The following is a 17,770-nucleotide window of genomic DNA, read 5'->3' as shown; positions in this document are numbered from 1 at the left end:
AGGTTCCCTCAAAACCTATTTTTACCTTAATCCAAAATTATTTATTTTACAACACTAAATACATATTTCAATTATACAATTATTTACCAAAAGTTATAATATTTCTACTTTAAAAAAAACTTTGATTGAAAATACTTATTTACGCACTTACTTCCTTAAAATAATCTCTCACACACTTTTATAAAATAAAATAATCTCACACTTACTTTCTTTGAATATTTTTCTATTATAATTTTAACTCTCCTTGCAAACAAATGATTATATAAGATTGCTTTGAACCGAATTAAATCTAACACATATGTACACTCACATTTAGGAACAAAATGAACAAAATTTCGTTAAATTAATGAAATAAAGAAGATTTGTTTTTGATAAAACAAATAGAAAAAATTATATCAAACATGAGGCCTACACAAAAGCGAAGGAAAACAGGTATATTCAAAAAAGTGACCCACAATATATACTTGTTTGACTCGTTTTGCTTTGCCTGTTCCTTCTCTGTGCTCCTCTCCAAGCAATATCGGGCAGAGGGTTTTTTTCTTTTAAGAAAAACCAAAATTGAAATCTCTGCGAAAAAAATCTTTGGAAAATATATTTACTGAATATATGCACAGTATATATAAATAGATATATACTCATTTGATATAAGCCCGGATCCAATTGCAGAGGAGGACGAGGAAGGGACAGAGTTATTACACACAGCTGGCGAAGATGTTTTGGCGAATGACGGGTTTCTCCGCGCCATCTGCGGTATGGCTAAAAGAAGATTGTCATTTATTTTTAGAATTTTTATTATAATTTCTATTATATTTGTAAATTGTATTTTCCGTTTTCATTTGCCCTGGTTTGAACCTCGACTTGCTACTGTCAACCTTAAATTGACTGGGGGTTCTACTTTAGTTGACGGAGTTTAAATTTGCTAATCGGTGGCCTCATCGCGATAAATCTGTTGATTTGCTGATTAACTGAGTCCATATGCCGATTTTACGGAATCGAAGCAACTTTGCTTTAGGAAAGTAAGTGCAATTTCAAAAATAAGTTTGGTCAAGTTGTAGTTGATTGGGTGCATCGACCTGCTATTGCTCAACATTAATTTTGAATTTTGGTCTTTTTGAGATTAGGCTTACATAGGCTCATGCTTTAGCTCATGTAAGGTAAAAGCTTTGCAACCATCAGAATGTACGATGGCGTCGATGGTAGGATGCTAGATGACTCAACTTCTTATTTTTGAGAATCATTTGCAGCTCATTCATTGTACCACCGCCTCAAATAAATTTAATTATCATTGATAAGAAGTCAAAACTTCAGCTATGTAACCTCCAACCATTGATGCCATGGTACATCTTGATGGCTGGAAAGTTGTTTCCATCTAGCTGTATTTATTGAATCAAAGTGAGATTGCAGATTTAAAAAAGAAAAATTCTCAAGTCAGTTATTCAAAGTTGTGGTAACTGCAGTCTCTACCAGGTTATGTACCTGCTACTGCTTCAGCTTTTAGTGTCGTTTATTCTTTTATTCTTTTAGTGCCATTCTTCTATATGGTAGACTCACTTAAGATTATATATTAGAATACCGAAGGTTTAAGTTTGTTATTATAATGGAATTTAAGTCTGTGTTTGGAATTTTTGTTGAATTTCATAAATCAGTTCGATCAAAATTGTCGTTAGCCCTAGCTCTTTTTATGGAACCGAAGTAAGGTTGTGTTGGAAAATTGTGCCGAATTAAAAAAAATCAGTTAGCTCAAATTTATGCTCAACTGCAGCAGCCTTTGAGGAGCTTTTCTACGTGTCATTGCCCAATTTTAGTAATTTATTCTTTTACAAATTGTTTAAACTAATGTAAACTTTCACTCTTTTACTCTTTTACATATCAATTTAACTTAAATAGAATTTTACCTTTTTACATGTCAAGACTTGCATGGGGTTATGATTTATCTGACAAGGATTAAATTTTCAAATCTATTCAATTCTTATTTACGAAGTGAAATTGTTAAGTTTGTTGAATTAAAAGTAATTTTGCATTAAGAATTAGTTGTGAACTTCAAAATTCAGATTGAATTTGTCAATGACTTCAGTTTTAACTTTTCCGACTGTTTTAACCTGCCATCTCATAAACTGAAGTTATATAGATATTTACTCTTTTGCAGACTAGACTGATTTAGGTTTATGTTTTATGGTTACCTGACTGAGGGATTTTATGTTGTGATTCTGTAATTTTTTTTTGACTTGGTGAGTCAAATATTGTTAATTTTGTAGTGTGTTCATGTTTGGATATTTAGCAGTCAGATTGAAAAATTGAAGCTAGAGTTAAATGATGTTTTTGAGTGTATGTCAACTTGTACTCGCTTATATTGAACTTATCTTGATGTTTACTTTTTTAAAGATTAGACATAGGTTATGCCTTAGTTAAGTATGCTAATTGCTGCACCTGCTGTGGTAATTTGTGTTAAATTTCTGAATTGACAGTTCTTTTGTTGATATTATTCAATCAAGTAAGTCTGCATTAGAAAATTATGTCAAATTTACAAAAATCAGTTAGATTGAAGCTGTGTAACCCACAGTTTTTGAGCACATGTTTTGGTTTTTTATTGCTTGAATTTGACATTGAAAGCAGATTTTTTAGACTAATTGCTGGACTTATCAAAGTAAATCCGTTAAAGTTGCTAATTATAATAATTAATTTTAATGTAGTTATTTGTAAAATTGAAGCCAAGTGAGAGTTAGAGCTTGCTTATTGATGGAGTGGTAAATATGTAAAATCTTGGACCACTAATGTCACAAATTCACAAATTATTTATTTATCGATTTGGAATTTTGGATTAAGTTTGCATATGGAAATGGTGTTGAAATTCAAAAACCATTCAGACTGCATTTGTCCATAATTTTAACTGCTAACTTTGCTATTATCAAAGTATGAATTCAGCTGTTTAGACTTAGTTATATTTTACTTTTTAGTTAACTGACTTTTAAATCTGCCAATTGCTGGACTTTCTGCTGTTATTTTGTCGACTACTAGATTAACTGTGGCAAAATAGTTAATTGTCTGGTCTTTATTTATGGAGTTTATATTTGTCATTGGCAATCGCATCAATTTTTAAAAATCAGTTATAACTAAGTTGGTTAGTTGTAGTCTATATGGTGTGAATGCTACATTGTTTGACGCTGTCACCCTTCGTTTTTAAACATTAACTTCCATAGATTAGGCTATGATAGGGCATTGTTTGATGAGCTGACCATGGAGTAACTTTGTTAGAAATAGGAAATATTGAGGGGGGGTGGGTGAATCAATATTTCACAAACTTTTGTCCAAAACTGGATAATTTTAATAATTTTATAACTTGCATAAGAAAGTAAACTAACTATGCTGAACAATAAACATAACCATGCAATAAAGTAACTCATAACACCATATTTCGTTAACTAGGGAAACCTTGGCCAAGGGAAAACGCTGGTGGGGATGGTGCCCCCAAAATGATCCACTAGTCAAAAGTATTTGGTTAAAAATATTGACCCTGTTAGAAGTCTATTATATCGGTGTTGTGTCTTGGTCCTTGTTAGAGGACTTAGGCCTTGTTAGAAGCCTCAACCCTGTTAGTAGTTGTTCTATACAATTACAAAATTTATTCAAGATGAGCCCACTGACCAAACATGCAATGCAGAATAAAGTTCTTCAATACAAAGAGATAGATACAAAAACCTTTGCACTGCTGTTGATATCTTCAATATCTGATATTGCCTTTGCTTCTCTTCACAAAACTTTATCACAATTCACATTCCTCTAATCATACATCAGAATTCGTATCTCAAAAACATTACATCAATATCGCATAACTCACACATAATTTCACATTTAGCAATCTTCCTTTATATCTTGCTAATTAACAAATATCTGCTCTGTCGGCCTTCATGCCTTTATACACTTTATCAAAATACGAAATTTACTTTTGCCCACTTAGGGTTAACATCTAGGATGTCATCCCTAATTAGTTAAGTAATAATTTTAGAAGCAAAATAATTCCTTAACCTAAAATACCCATTTCTTTATCATGCTCTATTCTGCCTGTAAACTGCTGTAACTGGTAAATTCATCATAACTTTGTTCGTACGGTCCATACTGTCCTGCAAACTTGCACACGCTATCCGCACAGTCTCAATTTTCCGTACCTAACTCCGCACGTGTCCATAATATGCCTATGACGCTTGCCAATAAAAAATCTAATTGTTCTACCAGATAAAACTGTATAACACTTAGACAAATTTCTAAGTCTAACTGCCATAACTTCATCTTCATGCTTTGCTTACTTCATGTGATTGATATGTTGCCATAAATGACAACATGCCTGCCTCTGCTAAAAGAATCTTGTAAGGAACCGTTGATTTGAGGTTAGTAGTAATAAAGTGTTTTTGTATCTTCTCTATTTGCCACCATTTGTGGTTCGAAACGTTGCTTCCCCAAACTTGAGATACATACAAAATTATTGAGACCACCAAAAGACCAAAGAGGGTCTTCCTTGTCTTCCAATCCCATAACTTTGCTTTACTACACCAATTTTGAATAAGGTAAGAGGCCTTCCAACTACTCTGTATTCTTTTTGATCTGCAAGAGTCCCAACTTAATTTATAATGGAAGTCGATTCCTAGGTATTTGTACTCTACTGCAATTTCTCAAGAGCTGCCCTCAAATATGAATGTATGTTGCTGCTTTTTCTTTTTCAAAGAAAAGATCAAGACTTAGTCTTTGAGGTGTTTACCTCCATCCCTACCTCCAAGCAAAAGTCTTCTAAGTTATTCAGATGCTTCCTCAAACCTTGGGCAGTTTTAGCAATAAGGATAAGGTTATTGACATAAAGAAGAAGTCTTATCACATAGCTCGCTACCTGAATGCCTTCTCCATTGGCTTTGTTCGACCACTCTTCTAACTTATCAATGTATAGTCCAAAAAAAGTAGGTGACAAAGGACACCCCTGCTTGACTCCAATGTCACTCCCAAAACATTTTGACATGCCCTCTTTAGTTCTGATTTTTGCTTTTACTCGCTCATACAACTTTAAACAACAACGTTGTATTCTTTTGGTACTTCCAATTTTTCCATACTATACCCTAGCTTATTTCTAGGGACGATGGCTTTCTTAAAGTCCACAAAGTTGCAAAAAGCCTCCTCCCCTTGTTTCTGTTAGCATGAATTTTGATGGTATTCTTTGGGGGGGGGGGTATACTAAGCATTGGAGAGTTTGTTATCATGATTGACATGTTACATTCATGATTGTGTTTGTCATTGATATCAACATAGTACTATTTTTGTAAATACTGGTAGAATAGAGATAGAGAACGAGATTGTACGGCCTGTGTATTGACGATGAGGTCAAGTGCAGTTAAGGATATGTTTTATAGTGTGTCCTGGTGAAGTGGACAAGTGTAGGTGCAAAGAGTCGAAGACATGCGAGAATTATTCAAGAATTACAGAGGATAGTGTGCAGACAGAGTACCTGCGAAGTAGTCTTTGATGTTTGGATTGTATCTCTTAACAGGGATAGAATCGTGATGAGCGAAGTTAGATAGTAACAGTAGACAGCCTTATGACGACGTCAGCGACTGTGGAAGTTGTATTTATTGTAAGTTGGCAGTGTTTTGTAATGTGAAAAGATGTAATGAATTGTAATATCTTAATGGTGTCCTTATAATTAATTTGGAAAGCCTCAGAGCTGACTTTGAGAATTATTTTGAGGACATTGTATAAAGGAAGGTTTTTTTCTTTGTGATGAAGTGTGCAATGTGTGTAAGTGTGAATTGTGTAAGCGATATGTGAAGTTGGTAAATGCGTGAGTGATCCAAGGGATTATTGGTTGCAAGTTTCAAAGATCTGGTATTGAGATCTAAAGAAGTTTAGTTTGATCAAGAGGACAAAGAAGGAGTTCGAGTTATTTCATTTCTATTATTCGGCAAGGAATAATATAGAGATTAGTTGGACAATGTGTTCGGTGGTCTTGCCCTGAAGCAGTTTGGATAGTGGGTCCTTTTGCGTTCTACATCTCCTAACAGGGATTCAAAGTCTCCTAACAGAGATTGATATGTACTGAATGTATTTCATTGGCTCCTATTAGATTCCATCCTCTTACAAGGAACTTTTCTACAGCTTCTAATAGGGTTGGAATCTCCTAACAGGGATTCAAAATCTCCTAACAAAGATTGATATGTACTAAATGTATTTCATTGGCTCCTAGTAGAGTCCATCCTCTTACAAGGAACTTTTATATTAGTAAATCAATTTGTGGGTACCATCCCCATCGGGGTTTTCCCTCTGATCAAGGGTTTCCCTAGTTAACATATCTGGTATTATTGTGTATGTGTATCTTCTTATGGTTGCTAGTTATATTGTTCACATGGTTAAGGACTAATAAGGTTGATAAATGTTTTAATAGTTGGATAATTGATTCACCCCCCCCTCTTAGTTATCTTGGTGGACTTTACTTTGTTACAAATGGTATCGAAGCATCAGGTCCTTGAAGGAAAGATTAAGAGCATAAGAAGATTAATGGTGGGTCATTTCAAAAAAGAAAGTCCTAAATTCGATAGAGTTAACTATGACAGTTGGAAAGAGAAGATGAAGACTCATTTGCAATGTATGGGTCCAGGATATTGGCTAATAACAAAGAATAGAAAGAAGATTGTGGAGGAAAGCAAACTTGAGGAATGCAGTGAAGTTGAAAGAGATCTATTTATGTGTAATATGCTTGCCAAAGAAGCATTATTGTCAGCTCTTATTGAAAATGAATTCAGTCAGGTAAAATCCTTAGAGACATCTCATGAAATTTGGAAAGCCTTAGAATCTACTTTTGAAGGTGATGTGCATGCTAAGAGAATCGGATCACAAATTTGGATATGTTTGTTTCAAGATGCTATGATGATGGAAGATGAATCTGTAAGAAGCTATATTGGAGAATAACAAAAATTGTTGTAGGTATTAAGTCTTGCAATGGATCTAAAGATGAATATGAGATTATATGGGAGATCTTGAAAGTTTTGCACCACCATTCAGGCAGACAACACAGAGGATTGAGCAAGTGATACCTTGCACTGAGAAGTTTACTAGAGAGACTCTTCTTGGATGATTGGAAGCAATAGAAGTGAGCTTGAAGCAATATAGAGATTTGCCAAGGGTGGAAACAACTTTTAGTGCATTAAGTTTTCACTCTTCCCTGTCAAGAAGTGCAAGCACTAGTGGAGACTATGCTAGCAGTAGTAGATCTAGATGTGAGGAAGATAGAAGAAGGAATTGCCTTGCTTGTAAGGAGAGAACTAGATGTAAGAGAATCTTTAAATGTTGGACTTGCAATGAATTTGGTTATTATGCTTCTAAGTGTCATAAAAGAGGGAAAAAGTAAAAAAATAAATTTCAAGTCTAGAAGGCCTAGAGATTGTTTGTATGCAAATGAAGTTGGTGAATCTAATGAAAGAGTTTAGAGTGAAAGTGATGATGTGTTAGGATTTGTAGCTATTAAAAAAGAAGCAAGAGAAGAGAAAGCCCTAGTTTTGCAGGTTGAAAAGAAAGTTGATTGGATCATAGATAGTGGTTGTTCACATCATATGACTGGTGACATGAATAAGTTTGTTAAGTTTAGTAGTCATGATGGAGGGATTGTCAGAGTTGGGAACAATGCTGCTTGTCATATCAAGGGAATAGGATCTATTACTCTTGATGGAAAGACTAACATTAATGATGACTATTTTGTTGATGAATTAAAACATAACCTATTGAGTGTTGGATAGTTGATTGATAAGGGATATCAATTACAATTCACAAAGAAGACATTTATTATCAAGGATAAAGATGGTAAGTTGATTGGCACTGCGTAACATCCTGTTTTCCCGGGTCTAATTTATCATGCAACATACTCAAGGAATATAGTTGCTACTTCGTTTCATAGGAAATCAGTTATATCATTCATGTTCACGTGAATAAGATTTACTTTTAAAAACAATTATACAAAATTTCTTAACTAAAATCTTGAATTACCATCAATGAAATTACTATAGAAATTGAAAACCACATACCTTGGAAAACTGAGTTCGAATCAAACTAGGGATGCTTCTGCAACCACCCGGGTTAGTCCACAAATACACTATAACAATTTTATATGACAACTATCATCTAAAAACCACTATCTTAAAATCAATTTAAATACTTCTATTATTTTAAATTAGGGCATTACATACCACTGTATCAATTAGGGCATTGTTTACCTTCGGTTCATTTAGGGCTTTTGATACTACTATCTTACTTAGGGCTTCCAATACCACGGATTCATTTAAGGGCTTTCGTGACCACGGATTCAACTTAGGGCTTCCTCGACGACGGATTCAATTTAGGGCTTCCGTGACGATGGATTCAATTTAGGGCTTCTGTGACCACGGATTCATCTAGGGCTTCCAATACCATTGTATCATTTAAGGTTTGAGCTGTCACCCAATCAATTAGGGCTTCGGATTTCTTTTCCTTCCGATTACTTATCTGTGACAGTTTCTCAAGATTAGATAAATACTTACATACAATATTCATATAAATGAAAACAATTTACAAATCAATCTAGGTGTAAAATAATGATAACAATGAATTTAACTCAATTCAATCTTACCTCATAAATAAAAATGATAATACCTGTTTTTGAGAAACAATTGAATGCATAGCTTATCTTTGTCTGACTCATGTCCGACATCTTGAGTGAGGTGAAACATTGTCAAGGGCTTAACCACCCAACCTCAGACGACAACATATCCTCACACGATCTCTAACGAGAAAGACCCTCCCTTCCCGGAATTGACAGGGAACATCTTACCATCCATTGGACTTCCTGATAATTAACTTCACCATACGACTTGGCAACAGAAGATCACAATAACAGGAATGTGCATGAGCTATTAATTGATTCAAATTAAAAATGATAAATGTTGTTATGTCTTATCTGTTACTATTTCATATTATTACAGATTCCCCTCTTTCACCTCACCACCCTTTTTCTTGGCTACACAACTGGGTGAGTCCCAGGTGATAGGAATTCTCAGAATAACCAGTTCTGTCAATTATACATGTATCCAACATTTCACATAATTATATTCTTTAAAGATCTCAAAATTGAATGCCTAATTAATTAATTCCACCACTTCACCTTATTGTCTGGTGTGTTTCCATGGTGTTTGGATTCATGCTAATATTTTTATCTTCGTATGGAACGAATGAATGCATTACATTCTAAACTAATTTTAATTGCTCTCTGCTTTCATTGCATTTCTATCTCTTATATGCATGATTGATACACTCATGTAAATAAAGAATCATCTATGATATATGAACAGTTTCCATCATGATTCAGTTTGTGATTATCTTAGTTTCAGTATGTTGGATTTGCTTTACATCTCTTCATCTTAACATGCATCATTGCTGATGAATTGGTGCTCAGATTTATGGAATACTCTATTCACCCTTATGAAAGATGATCTGAAAGTACTCGGAATTAATTATATTTATCCGACTACCCAACAAGGTTTACATTGTATGAAGCTATTTCAGAAGTATTTTTATCTATTGCTATCTATCATTCTTTGCAATTGATTGGGGACTTATCACGACATGGAACCAATATTCATTCTCCTTGCTACTGAGAAATCTAGGTTAATACACTTTCATGATATGATTCAAATGATTCTGATTAGTTCTACCTATTCAAATATTTATGAACTTGAGAAAGAAAGGAATTACCGACTTTATATTTTCCTTGGCATATCAGTACATGCTAACATTATGGAAAAAGAACTTCAGAACTGATGGCTTAAGGAAATAATACTGTATCCAAACTTAACAGGAAATGTGTATGAAGAAGGGTGCACGGTTGGTAACAGGTGCTTTACATGACTCTGCCCAAATTCTGAATAGAAGAAAACCTTGACATTTGGTATGAATCCGTCTATTAGCTCAGAGATTCGCGGCTTGATAGATTCCAATCGATGGCACAATATGAACTCGGGTTCTCTCTGTAAATTATGAGAATACCTAGCAAGGGTTTGATTGCCAAGAGAATTGAATTTTGAAAGAGGAAGAAGAAGAACGGATCTGACAGCCAAAGAAAATCCATAATATATAGAGTAAGCTTGTCTCTACGGCTACCTACAGTTACAAGATTCATTTCGAATTCCCAAGAAGTCTAAACGAATCTAAAAACATAAATTCTATTAAACATGCCAACAATAATCGGTTAAAAGCAAGAATAATAAAAGGAAGAGAATTGAATTGGAAGATTAAAATTCAAAGATTATGATAATACAATTATTATAATTCGATCATTATTATAATGTACAACTGTTAAATTATTAAATAATAATGGTGCCAAATCATTTGATTGTATTTAAATTAACATTTATAAACAATTATTAAAAGTACTATGACAAAAGATTAAAAAAATCCTTTAAGATACATTTTATATTTTATCCCAATTATTTTAATTAAATTATTAAATAACTCATGCAAGTCTTGTAGATGTATTCTAGCTAGGTCTTTTACCTGTCTGCCTAGTGGTGGTGATGCCTTGCCTAATTCTTCTCTGACAATGCTTCCACCCATTCAACATGCTTCCTGCAAGGAATTTCTCAATAATTAAATTATTTATTCATAAATAATCATAACAGTTAACCTTTCATCTTAATTCCATAAATTTGTGATTAACAATCAACTAACGACTCTATCTTACCATTTCGCCAGATTATATCAAATTAAACTGCCAACTGACTTCATGTAAACATGAACAGCTATATTTCAAGCTATGTAAAAAAATGGGATGTAACATGCCATTCTCCTTGTGGTTCATCGTCCTTGATGAACTTGAAATTGCAATGAACATTATAAAGAAGTATTTTAAAATTGGAATGTAACGTACCATTCCCCTTGTGGTTCATTGTCCTCGATGACCTCTGCATTTTAGACACTAAGAGAATATTCCAAATACAGGATATATATAACATTATGATATCATTTCTTTTCTCAATTGGGTTAGAATGAAAATCATAATCGAAACTCAAGATCCATTTTTACTTTACAATTTCTAGAAAGATACTTGCATGGTAACGTAAAATTGAACACACACTCACTTGAGTTCATTTTACTGTAACAGTGGTCATCTCAGCATCGATTGAGTTGATTTTGTTTCATATTTTTGTCATACTTATGTAGACACTCACCATATCATTAGTTTGATTCCATATTGATATCTTTATTTATAGGGTTCAATTACTAAAAGATAAGTATTCGAAATTGAAATTCTTCAACCAGCAAGTTCTAGATCATAACTTGATCATAATTTAAATCGCTCATACGTACCATCTGGCATATGGCCCTCATTAATGGATAGATCATCCTTGCAAACTTATAGATTACCTATAATAAGTTTGTGAACCCATGTTTTTTCATTGCCACCTTGGCCTTCAAGCCCAATATTTCATTAGAATAATCATTTCATGATAGGATATCTCCAAAACAATATACAACAGCTCAATATGTAAAGTCAACATCGCATGTGTATTATACATGTATAACAATGTGTCAAAGGGTAAAAATGTGATATACTATGCAAGATCATCATAAATCTAATCAAGATCATAGGCATCTGAAACAATTCATAAGATTCTCATCATTCATTTGTAAATACTTGGAAATTCATCTTTCCCATTTCTGTAATTCAGGCTTCCATGCTCATCTCGTTAAAAGTTTACACCTGTAAACAAGCATTGATAGTTCCAACTCCTTACTGGAGCACAGAATGATCTTGTCGTTTAACCAACATCAGAAAGGATCATGGTTCACAGTTTTGTTTTCATTCAGTTCAAGTTCAAATTGGTAACAATTTATTTCTTTCATTAATTGTAATAACCCCAATAGGGTTATAACTTCTTCAAACACAAAAAATCTTTATACTTCAGTTGTTTGACATTTTGTCAAACACTTTGCAAGTAAGCGCTGATACCACTGTAATAACTCTCCTCAAATCTGCCTTCAAAAAATGCTGATGAAAGCTCAAGGAATTTCATCAAACAATTCACATGCAAGGGACGTATGACTGATATAGTATTTCAGCTAGCTTCAATTGACTTTTTCTTCAATTTGCATCAATGAGAATCTTGTGCTAGAAGACTACAATGGACTATGCAATGACCTAACATGAGTGTGTTACTAATTTTGACAATATTCAGTGCATATATATTATCTAAGCATGAAAAATGAACACCTACAGCCAATTGACATTTTTACAAACAATTGATATGCAAACTAACTAGCTGATAAATAATGATATTAAATTGCTTAAATGACACCAGCAACTATTATCTTCTTAATTGCAATGAAAAATATAATGCTCATGAAATATGGCCAAAACTTTGGCATTTACATGGATTACAAAATGATAATGCTGGTATAATGCACACTTACAGTTGAAAGCTTATAACACCCTAAAAAGCAATACTAACAGAAGAACCTGGTTGTAGATGGCTGTAATAATTTCCTTCAATGTTGCCCCTTCTGCTTTGCTTTTTTCAAACTGCTTTTTTCGGCCTGCTTTTTCAGTTCTGCTTTTTCGACCTGCTTTTTCGGTTCTGCTTCTCGGACTGCTTTTTCGTACCCACTTTTTCAGCCTGCTTTTTCGGTTCCGCCTTTTCGGGCTTCTTTTTTCGTACCCGCTTTTTCAGCCTGCTTTTTCGGTTCCGCTTTTTCGTATCTGTTTTTTCGGATTGCTACTATGTTGAATCTCAAGACCATATCTTTCAATGGCGTCAAGATTTCCAACTTGAACGGATTTCGTCCTTCAAACTATTAAGACAATCTCCAGAAAATTTTCCAATTTCTTTGATATTTCCAACCATGCCTAAAAGAAGCTCTTCCATTTTTTTATAGTGTTCTCACAATGGCTCGATCCTTCGTTTTCTCAATGTGGGATAAAACATCACTCCCTTTTATGTAACTTATGTCTCCAATGTGTTATAAAATAAAGGGGACTCTTTTAATTTAAATATTTTCCACCAACTATAGTCTATGCATTAATAAAGTTAAATATTTAAATTTAACTTTATAAAATAGCTTTATCAATGCATAACAAATCTTATCAATGATAAACTAGTCTTCTTGCCGATTTTAAACAATTACCATCGACATACCGCTACCACTGGATGTTCGACCATATCCAAGATGTCTTACTATAAATAGTAAGTATGCCCAAAGTTGCTTCAAAACCCCTCAGAAAGACCTGCAACTGAAACTATTTAGGCCAAATGGCCTCTAAGTCCCTTTAATGTCCTGATTAGCCTACGGGACCGTGGGGAAATAGGCTAACGACAACATCATGCTATGAATGCTAAAAAGGGGACATTACAGTCCGCCCTTCCCAAAATTGCTTGTCCCCAAGCAATGATCGAACAACAACCCAATCAATCCATCTGGATCCCAAATGTAGTCATGAACTATACTGCTGTTAGTCAACATAGGCTCCTGCAACAACCTCTGAAAATTAACCAAGAGGAATCCATAATTAAATTGACAATTACAGCTCAACCAAACGCCAAAATCACAACTACCACAGTCAGAAACCCACGAGACACGAACTCTTAGAACATCGGAACCCAAGTAAAGTGGACAAATCAAGCTGCCAACACAGTAAATACCATCAATGCATCCCACTAGCCTATACGGAATGTATAATCCAACTATGCAACAATGGTGAACGCTCCCGAATGAAATTGCACCAAGTATGGAGAATCCACACACTGCACAACTCTTGCAGTCAACACAACTCTGCAGATCACCGGCCACTGTCTCATAACCATAACTCCCATGCACCGTTGATGGTGAAAAGACATCACAAGATAAACAAGAAGAAATGGAACCCAAACCAAATTTGCTTGCCATCAACTCCTCAACACAAGGATCAAATGCTAACTGATGTACATCCCCTGCAGTATAATACTGATAAAAAGAACCAACCTCAGTCAACAGCTCACCATGAACAAGTGATACAACCCACTGTGACTGATCACCAGTTAAGTCAGGAGATATCATAGCCAAAGGCGTAGAATCAATAACAACAACCGCTGAAGCATCACTCCCAAACTCCTGTTCTAAGTCATGTATTATCAAGCTGTCAACCGCAGAACCTATCGCCATGCCATGCCCATCACAACTCTCATCCCGAGGCGTCAAACTGTCCCATAACTGATGACAAGCACTAGGAACCAAAGTACATCTCTGTATCATCATCTCATCAACATGGTCATCAAAGGTAAATTGATGAGCATACCTCACAGTGTAATGCCGATAGAATGCGCCAATCTTAGTTAGTGGCTCAGATTGCAATCGATCATTAACCATGTTGGAATGGACTACTACCTCCGAAGACATCACCAAGGGAGTAGTATTACTAGCAGGAACCATGCCAACTACCGGCTCACCAATATCACACACGATCTTTGATACAACATCTCTAGTCTCCGTGCCATCAGTACTAGAGGCCACCACCATGTCAGGCATACCACAACAATTTGCTGCAACACCCAACTCAATTGATCCTGACTCTAGTGGGAACGAACCCGATATGCCAATGTTAGTATCAAGGATGGATGCATTCCCATCTCCACTGTTTTTGACAATCTCGACCATGGACATCCTCGGATCACTAGACACCACAGCTTGTGACTGTACATAATCTGGTAAAGACTGCAGTTGCTCTAACTCCACGGTCACCTTAGCCAAATGAAATTGTGACTCCTCGAAAGCCAATTGTGTACTCTCAAGAATCTCAGAAGTCACCTCGAGCTGCTGAGTAAGCTCACTCACCTCATCTTCCTTGGCCAATAATGCTTCGTATGCTGTACTCCCCCACTCCATAAGATAATCTCTGTCGGCTACAAACTGCATATAATTCTGTCTCAGAATTCGAATAGCCTCCCATAAAGGGTGGATCTCTGTCAAGGAAAGATAACTGCCTCCCTGCTCATCACTAGTAGGAGAACCCCATCCATAAACTACTAACAACTGGCGAGCAGCATCAAAATGTTCGCACGCAATAGCAATGTCTTGCTTGCCAACTCTCAGTTGACTAGACACATGATTGTGCCGATTGGTCGAACTCCTATACTCTGTCCCTGGTACACTGTCCAAAGGAGTAACCTCAGAATAGCTATCATCTGTAATACTTAGATCCTGGGACTCTCCTGTAAGCTCTGTCATCTCTGAGAAATCATCAACATGTGACCTGACTGTAAAAGAAAATTGAGTCCCTGCTATATGCGCTAACTCCCGAACTGAGCTCACCTCAAGACAAAGCTTGTCCACATGTCTCTCAGAATCCTGGAGAGCCAACTGAATACACACCAAGGAATTTCGAGTATCCTCGAGCTCATGAGAAAACCGGTCAACCTCCTCCTTCTTCAATGCATCTAAATAGATCCTTGCAAGATTAAGGAGATGATCGCGATCTGAAAGTAGGTTTATGTGACTTACCTTCATTGCCTCCATGCCTTCCTTGATTTGCTGTAAGTCGTCACAAGAAGAACCTGTTGTGACTCCTTTCTGTCTCTCCTGCAGTTGAATCATCCAAATGTGATTCTCAATCAATCCATGCATCCTGTCATGATGAGTTAAAGCCGCGACAATATCCTTGCCCCCTGTCTTTAGTTGGCTTGCCAAACCAAGTGAAGAGCTACTAGCCTCTATCTGATGTGAAGAAGCATCCAACTGTGCTTGATACTCATTTTCTGCAAAGTCCTGAATGCTCACTTTCTGATCAACTGTACTATCCTCAAACATGACAGTATCCTCAACTGCTGTAACTTCATCCAGCCCAACTGTACTGGAATCACTATCTGTGTAAATCACACAATCCGGTGTGCTTGTGATATCACCTTCTGATGCAACTGGCTCAACCTACACAACATCTGAAACCCCTTCTGCCTGTGAAGATGATGCAGATAAACCATTACCTGAAGATGTGCTAATGTCTCCCTGTATCGAATCAGCATGTCTGTTAAACTCCTCATACAAGTTTCTGCCTGTCATAGGGAAGGTAAAATCCTTAGGCCTATCAAAATGTTCAATTAGTCTCTTCGTAAACTCCACATATGAGGTAATGTGTGCATGACCCATAGTGACCATACCATGATGCCACCACTCGTGTGCTAACCCATCCAGGTGAATTGTTGCATACTTAATAGCTTCTTCTTCAGGCCTAGGGTTCAATTCAAAGTATGTGTCAAGCTTTTGAACCCAAGCTTTTGCTATAGACTTCCCCGAGCCATCATAATATGGTAACTGAAGTTTCCCTACTTTCTTTCGTAGCTCATAGCTCTGGTTCCTGTCATGTCCACGTGGCATATGCTTCATCTGCACATCTATATACTCCCTAAAGGTGATTGCAGCAATAAAATCTGGACCTCCGGCTTCCCAATCTCTCCTCAACTGGTCCTGTATATCAGTGATCTGGGGCTCTGGTACGGGCTGCTCTGGAGCTCTAGGAGGAAATATGAGAATCATGGGCCGCGAACTCACTATCCTAGTTTGCTGGGGTGCATGACCGAAATTGTTCCCAACTTGTTCGCCTCCATTATGTGCCCCATCCTGATTATTACCATTCTGATTATTTCCTCCACCCACATTAGCATTCAACCCCATTTGACAAGCCATCATCTGCATCATAAGCTCAAATCTCTGACTCTGTTCCTGTGCTCTTTGCTCTGCTGATTGCTGTCCCTGTGCTAAGGTGTCTAATAATTGTAAGAATCTTTCCTTTCCCTGATTAGGACCGGCATTCATTTTGTCAAACATTTTTCTCTCTATCTGGCTATCCAAATTCCCTATAAGACCTCCACAGGATGGCAGGACTTATAGCTCTGATACCACTGTAATAACCCCAATAGGGTTATAACTTCTTCGAACACAAAAAAATCTTTATACTTCAGTTGTTTGACATTTCGTCAAACACTTTGCAAGCAAGCTCTGATACCACTGTAATAACCCTCCTCAAATCTGCCCTCAAAAAATGCTGATGAAAGCTCAAGGAATTTCATCAAACAATTCACATGCAAGGGACGTATGACTAATATAGTATTTCAGCTAGCTTCAATTGACTTTTTCTTCAATTTGCATCAATGAGAATCTTGTGCTAGAAGACTACAATGGACTACGCAATGACCTAACATGAGTGTGCTACTAATTTTGACAATATTCAGTGCATATATATGATCTAAGCATGAGAAATGAACACCTACAGCCAACTGGCATTTTTACAAACAGTTGGTATGCAAACTAACTAGCTGATAAATAATGATATTAAATTTGCTTAAATGACACCAGCAACTATTATCTTCTTAATTGCAATGAAAAATACAATGCTCATGAAATATGGCCAAGACTTTGGCATTTACATGGATTACAAAATGATAATGCTGGTATAATGCACACTTACAGCTGAAAGCTTATAACACCCTAAAAAGCAATATTAACAGAAGAACCTGGTTGTAGATGGCTGTAATAATTTCCTTCAATGCTGCCCCTTCTAAACTGCTTTTTTCGAACTGCTTTTTTCGGCCTGCTTTTTCAGTTCTGCTTTTTCGACTTGCTTTTTCGGTTCTGCTTTTCGGATTGCTTTTTCGTACCCGCTTTTTCAGCTTGCTTTTTCGGTTCCGCCTTTTCGGACTGCTTTTTTTGTACTCGCTTTTTCAGCCTGCTTTTTCGATTCCGCTTTTTC

The 17,770-nt window shown here is 35.9% G+C and overlaps 1 protein-coding gene across 6 annotated transcripts in view; it reads left to right on the top strand.

Moving 5' to 3' along the window:
• The first annotated feature begins 489 nt into the window (after positions 1-489).
• The window catches only part of LOC149541201 (uncharacterized), a 205,244-nt gene continuing 187,963 nt past the window's right edge, over positions 490-17,770 (top strand). For all 6 annotated transcript variants that reach the window (XM_089802210.1, XM_089802208.1, XM_089802206.1 and 3 more), the window contains exon 1: positions 490-750. Coding sequence is in view for 4 of the 6 variants with exons in the window: in XM_089802208.1 (XP_089658334.1) it covers positions 712-750 (39 nt within the window). In the remaining 2 variants the exon portion in view is untranslated. The remainder of the gene's footprint in view (positions 751-17,770) is intronic.

This window comes from Cupressus sempervirens, chromosome 9 (assembly GCF_028749045.1).
Source record: "Cupressus sempervirens isolate cs-2001-9-10 chromosome 9, ASM2874904v1, whole genome shotgun sequence".
Taxonomy (NCBI): Eukaryota; Viridiplantae; Streptophyta; class Pinopsida; order Cupressales; family Cupressaceae; genus Cupressus; species Cupressus sempervirens.
This window is presented reverse-complemented; position numbering and strand designations above follow the sequence as displayed.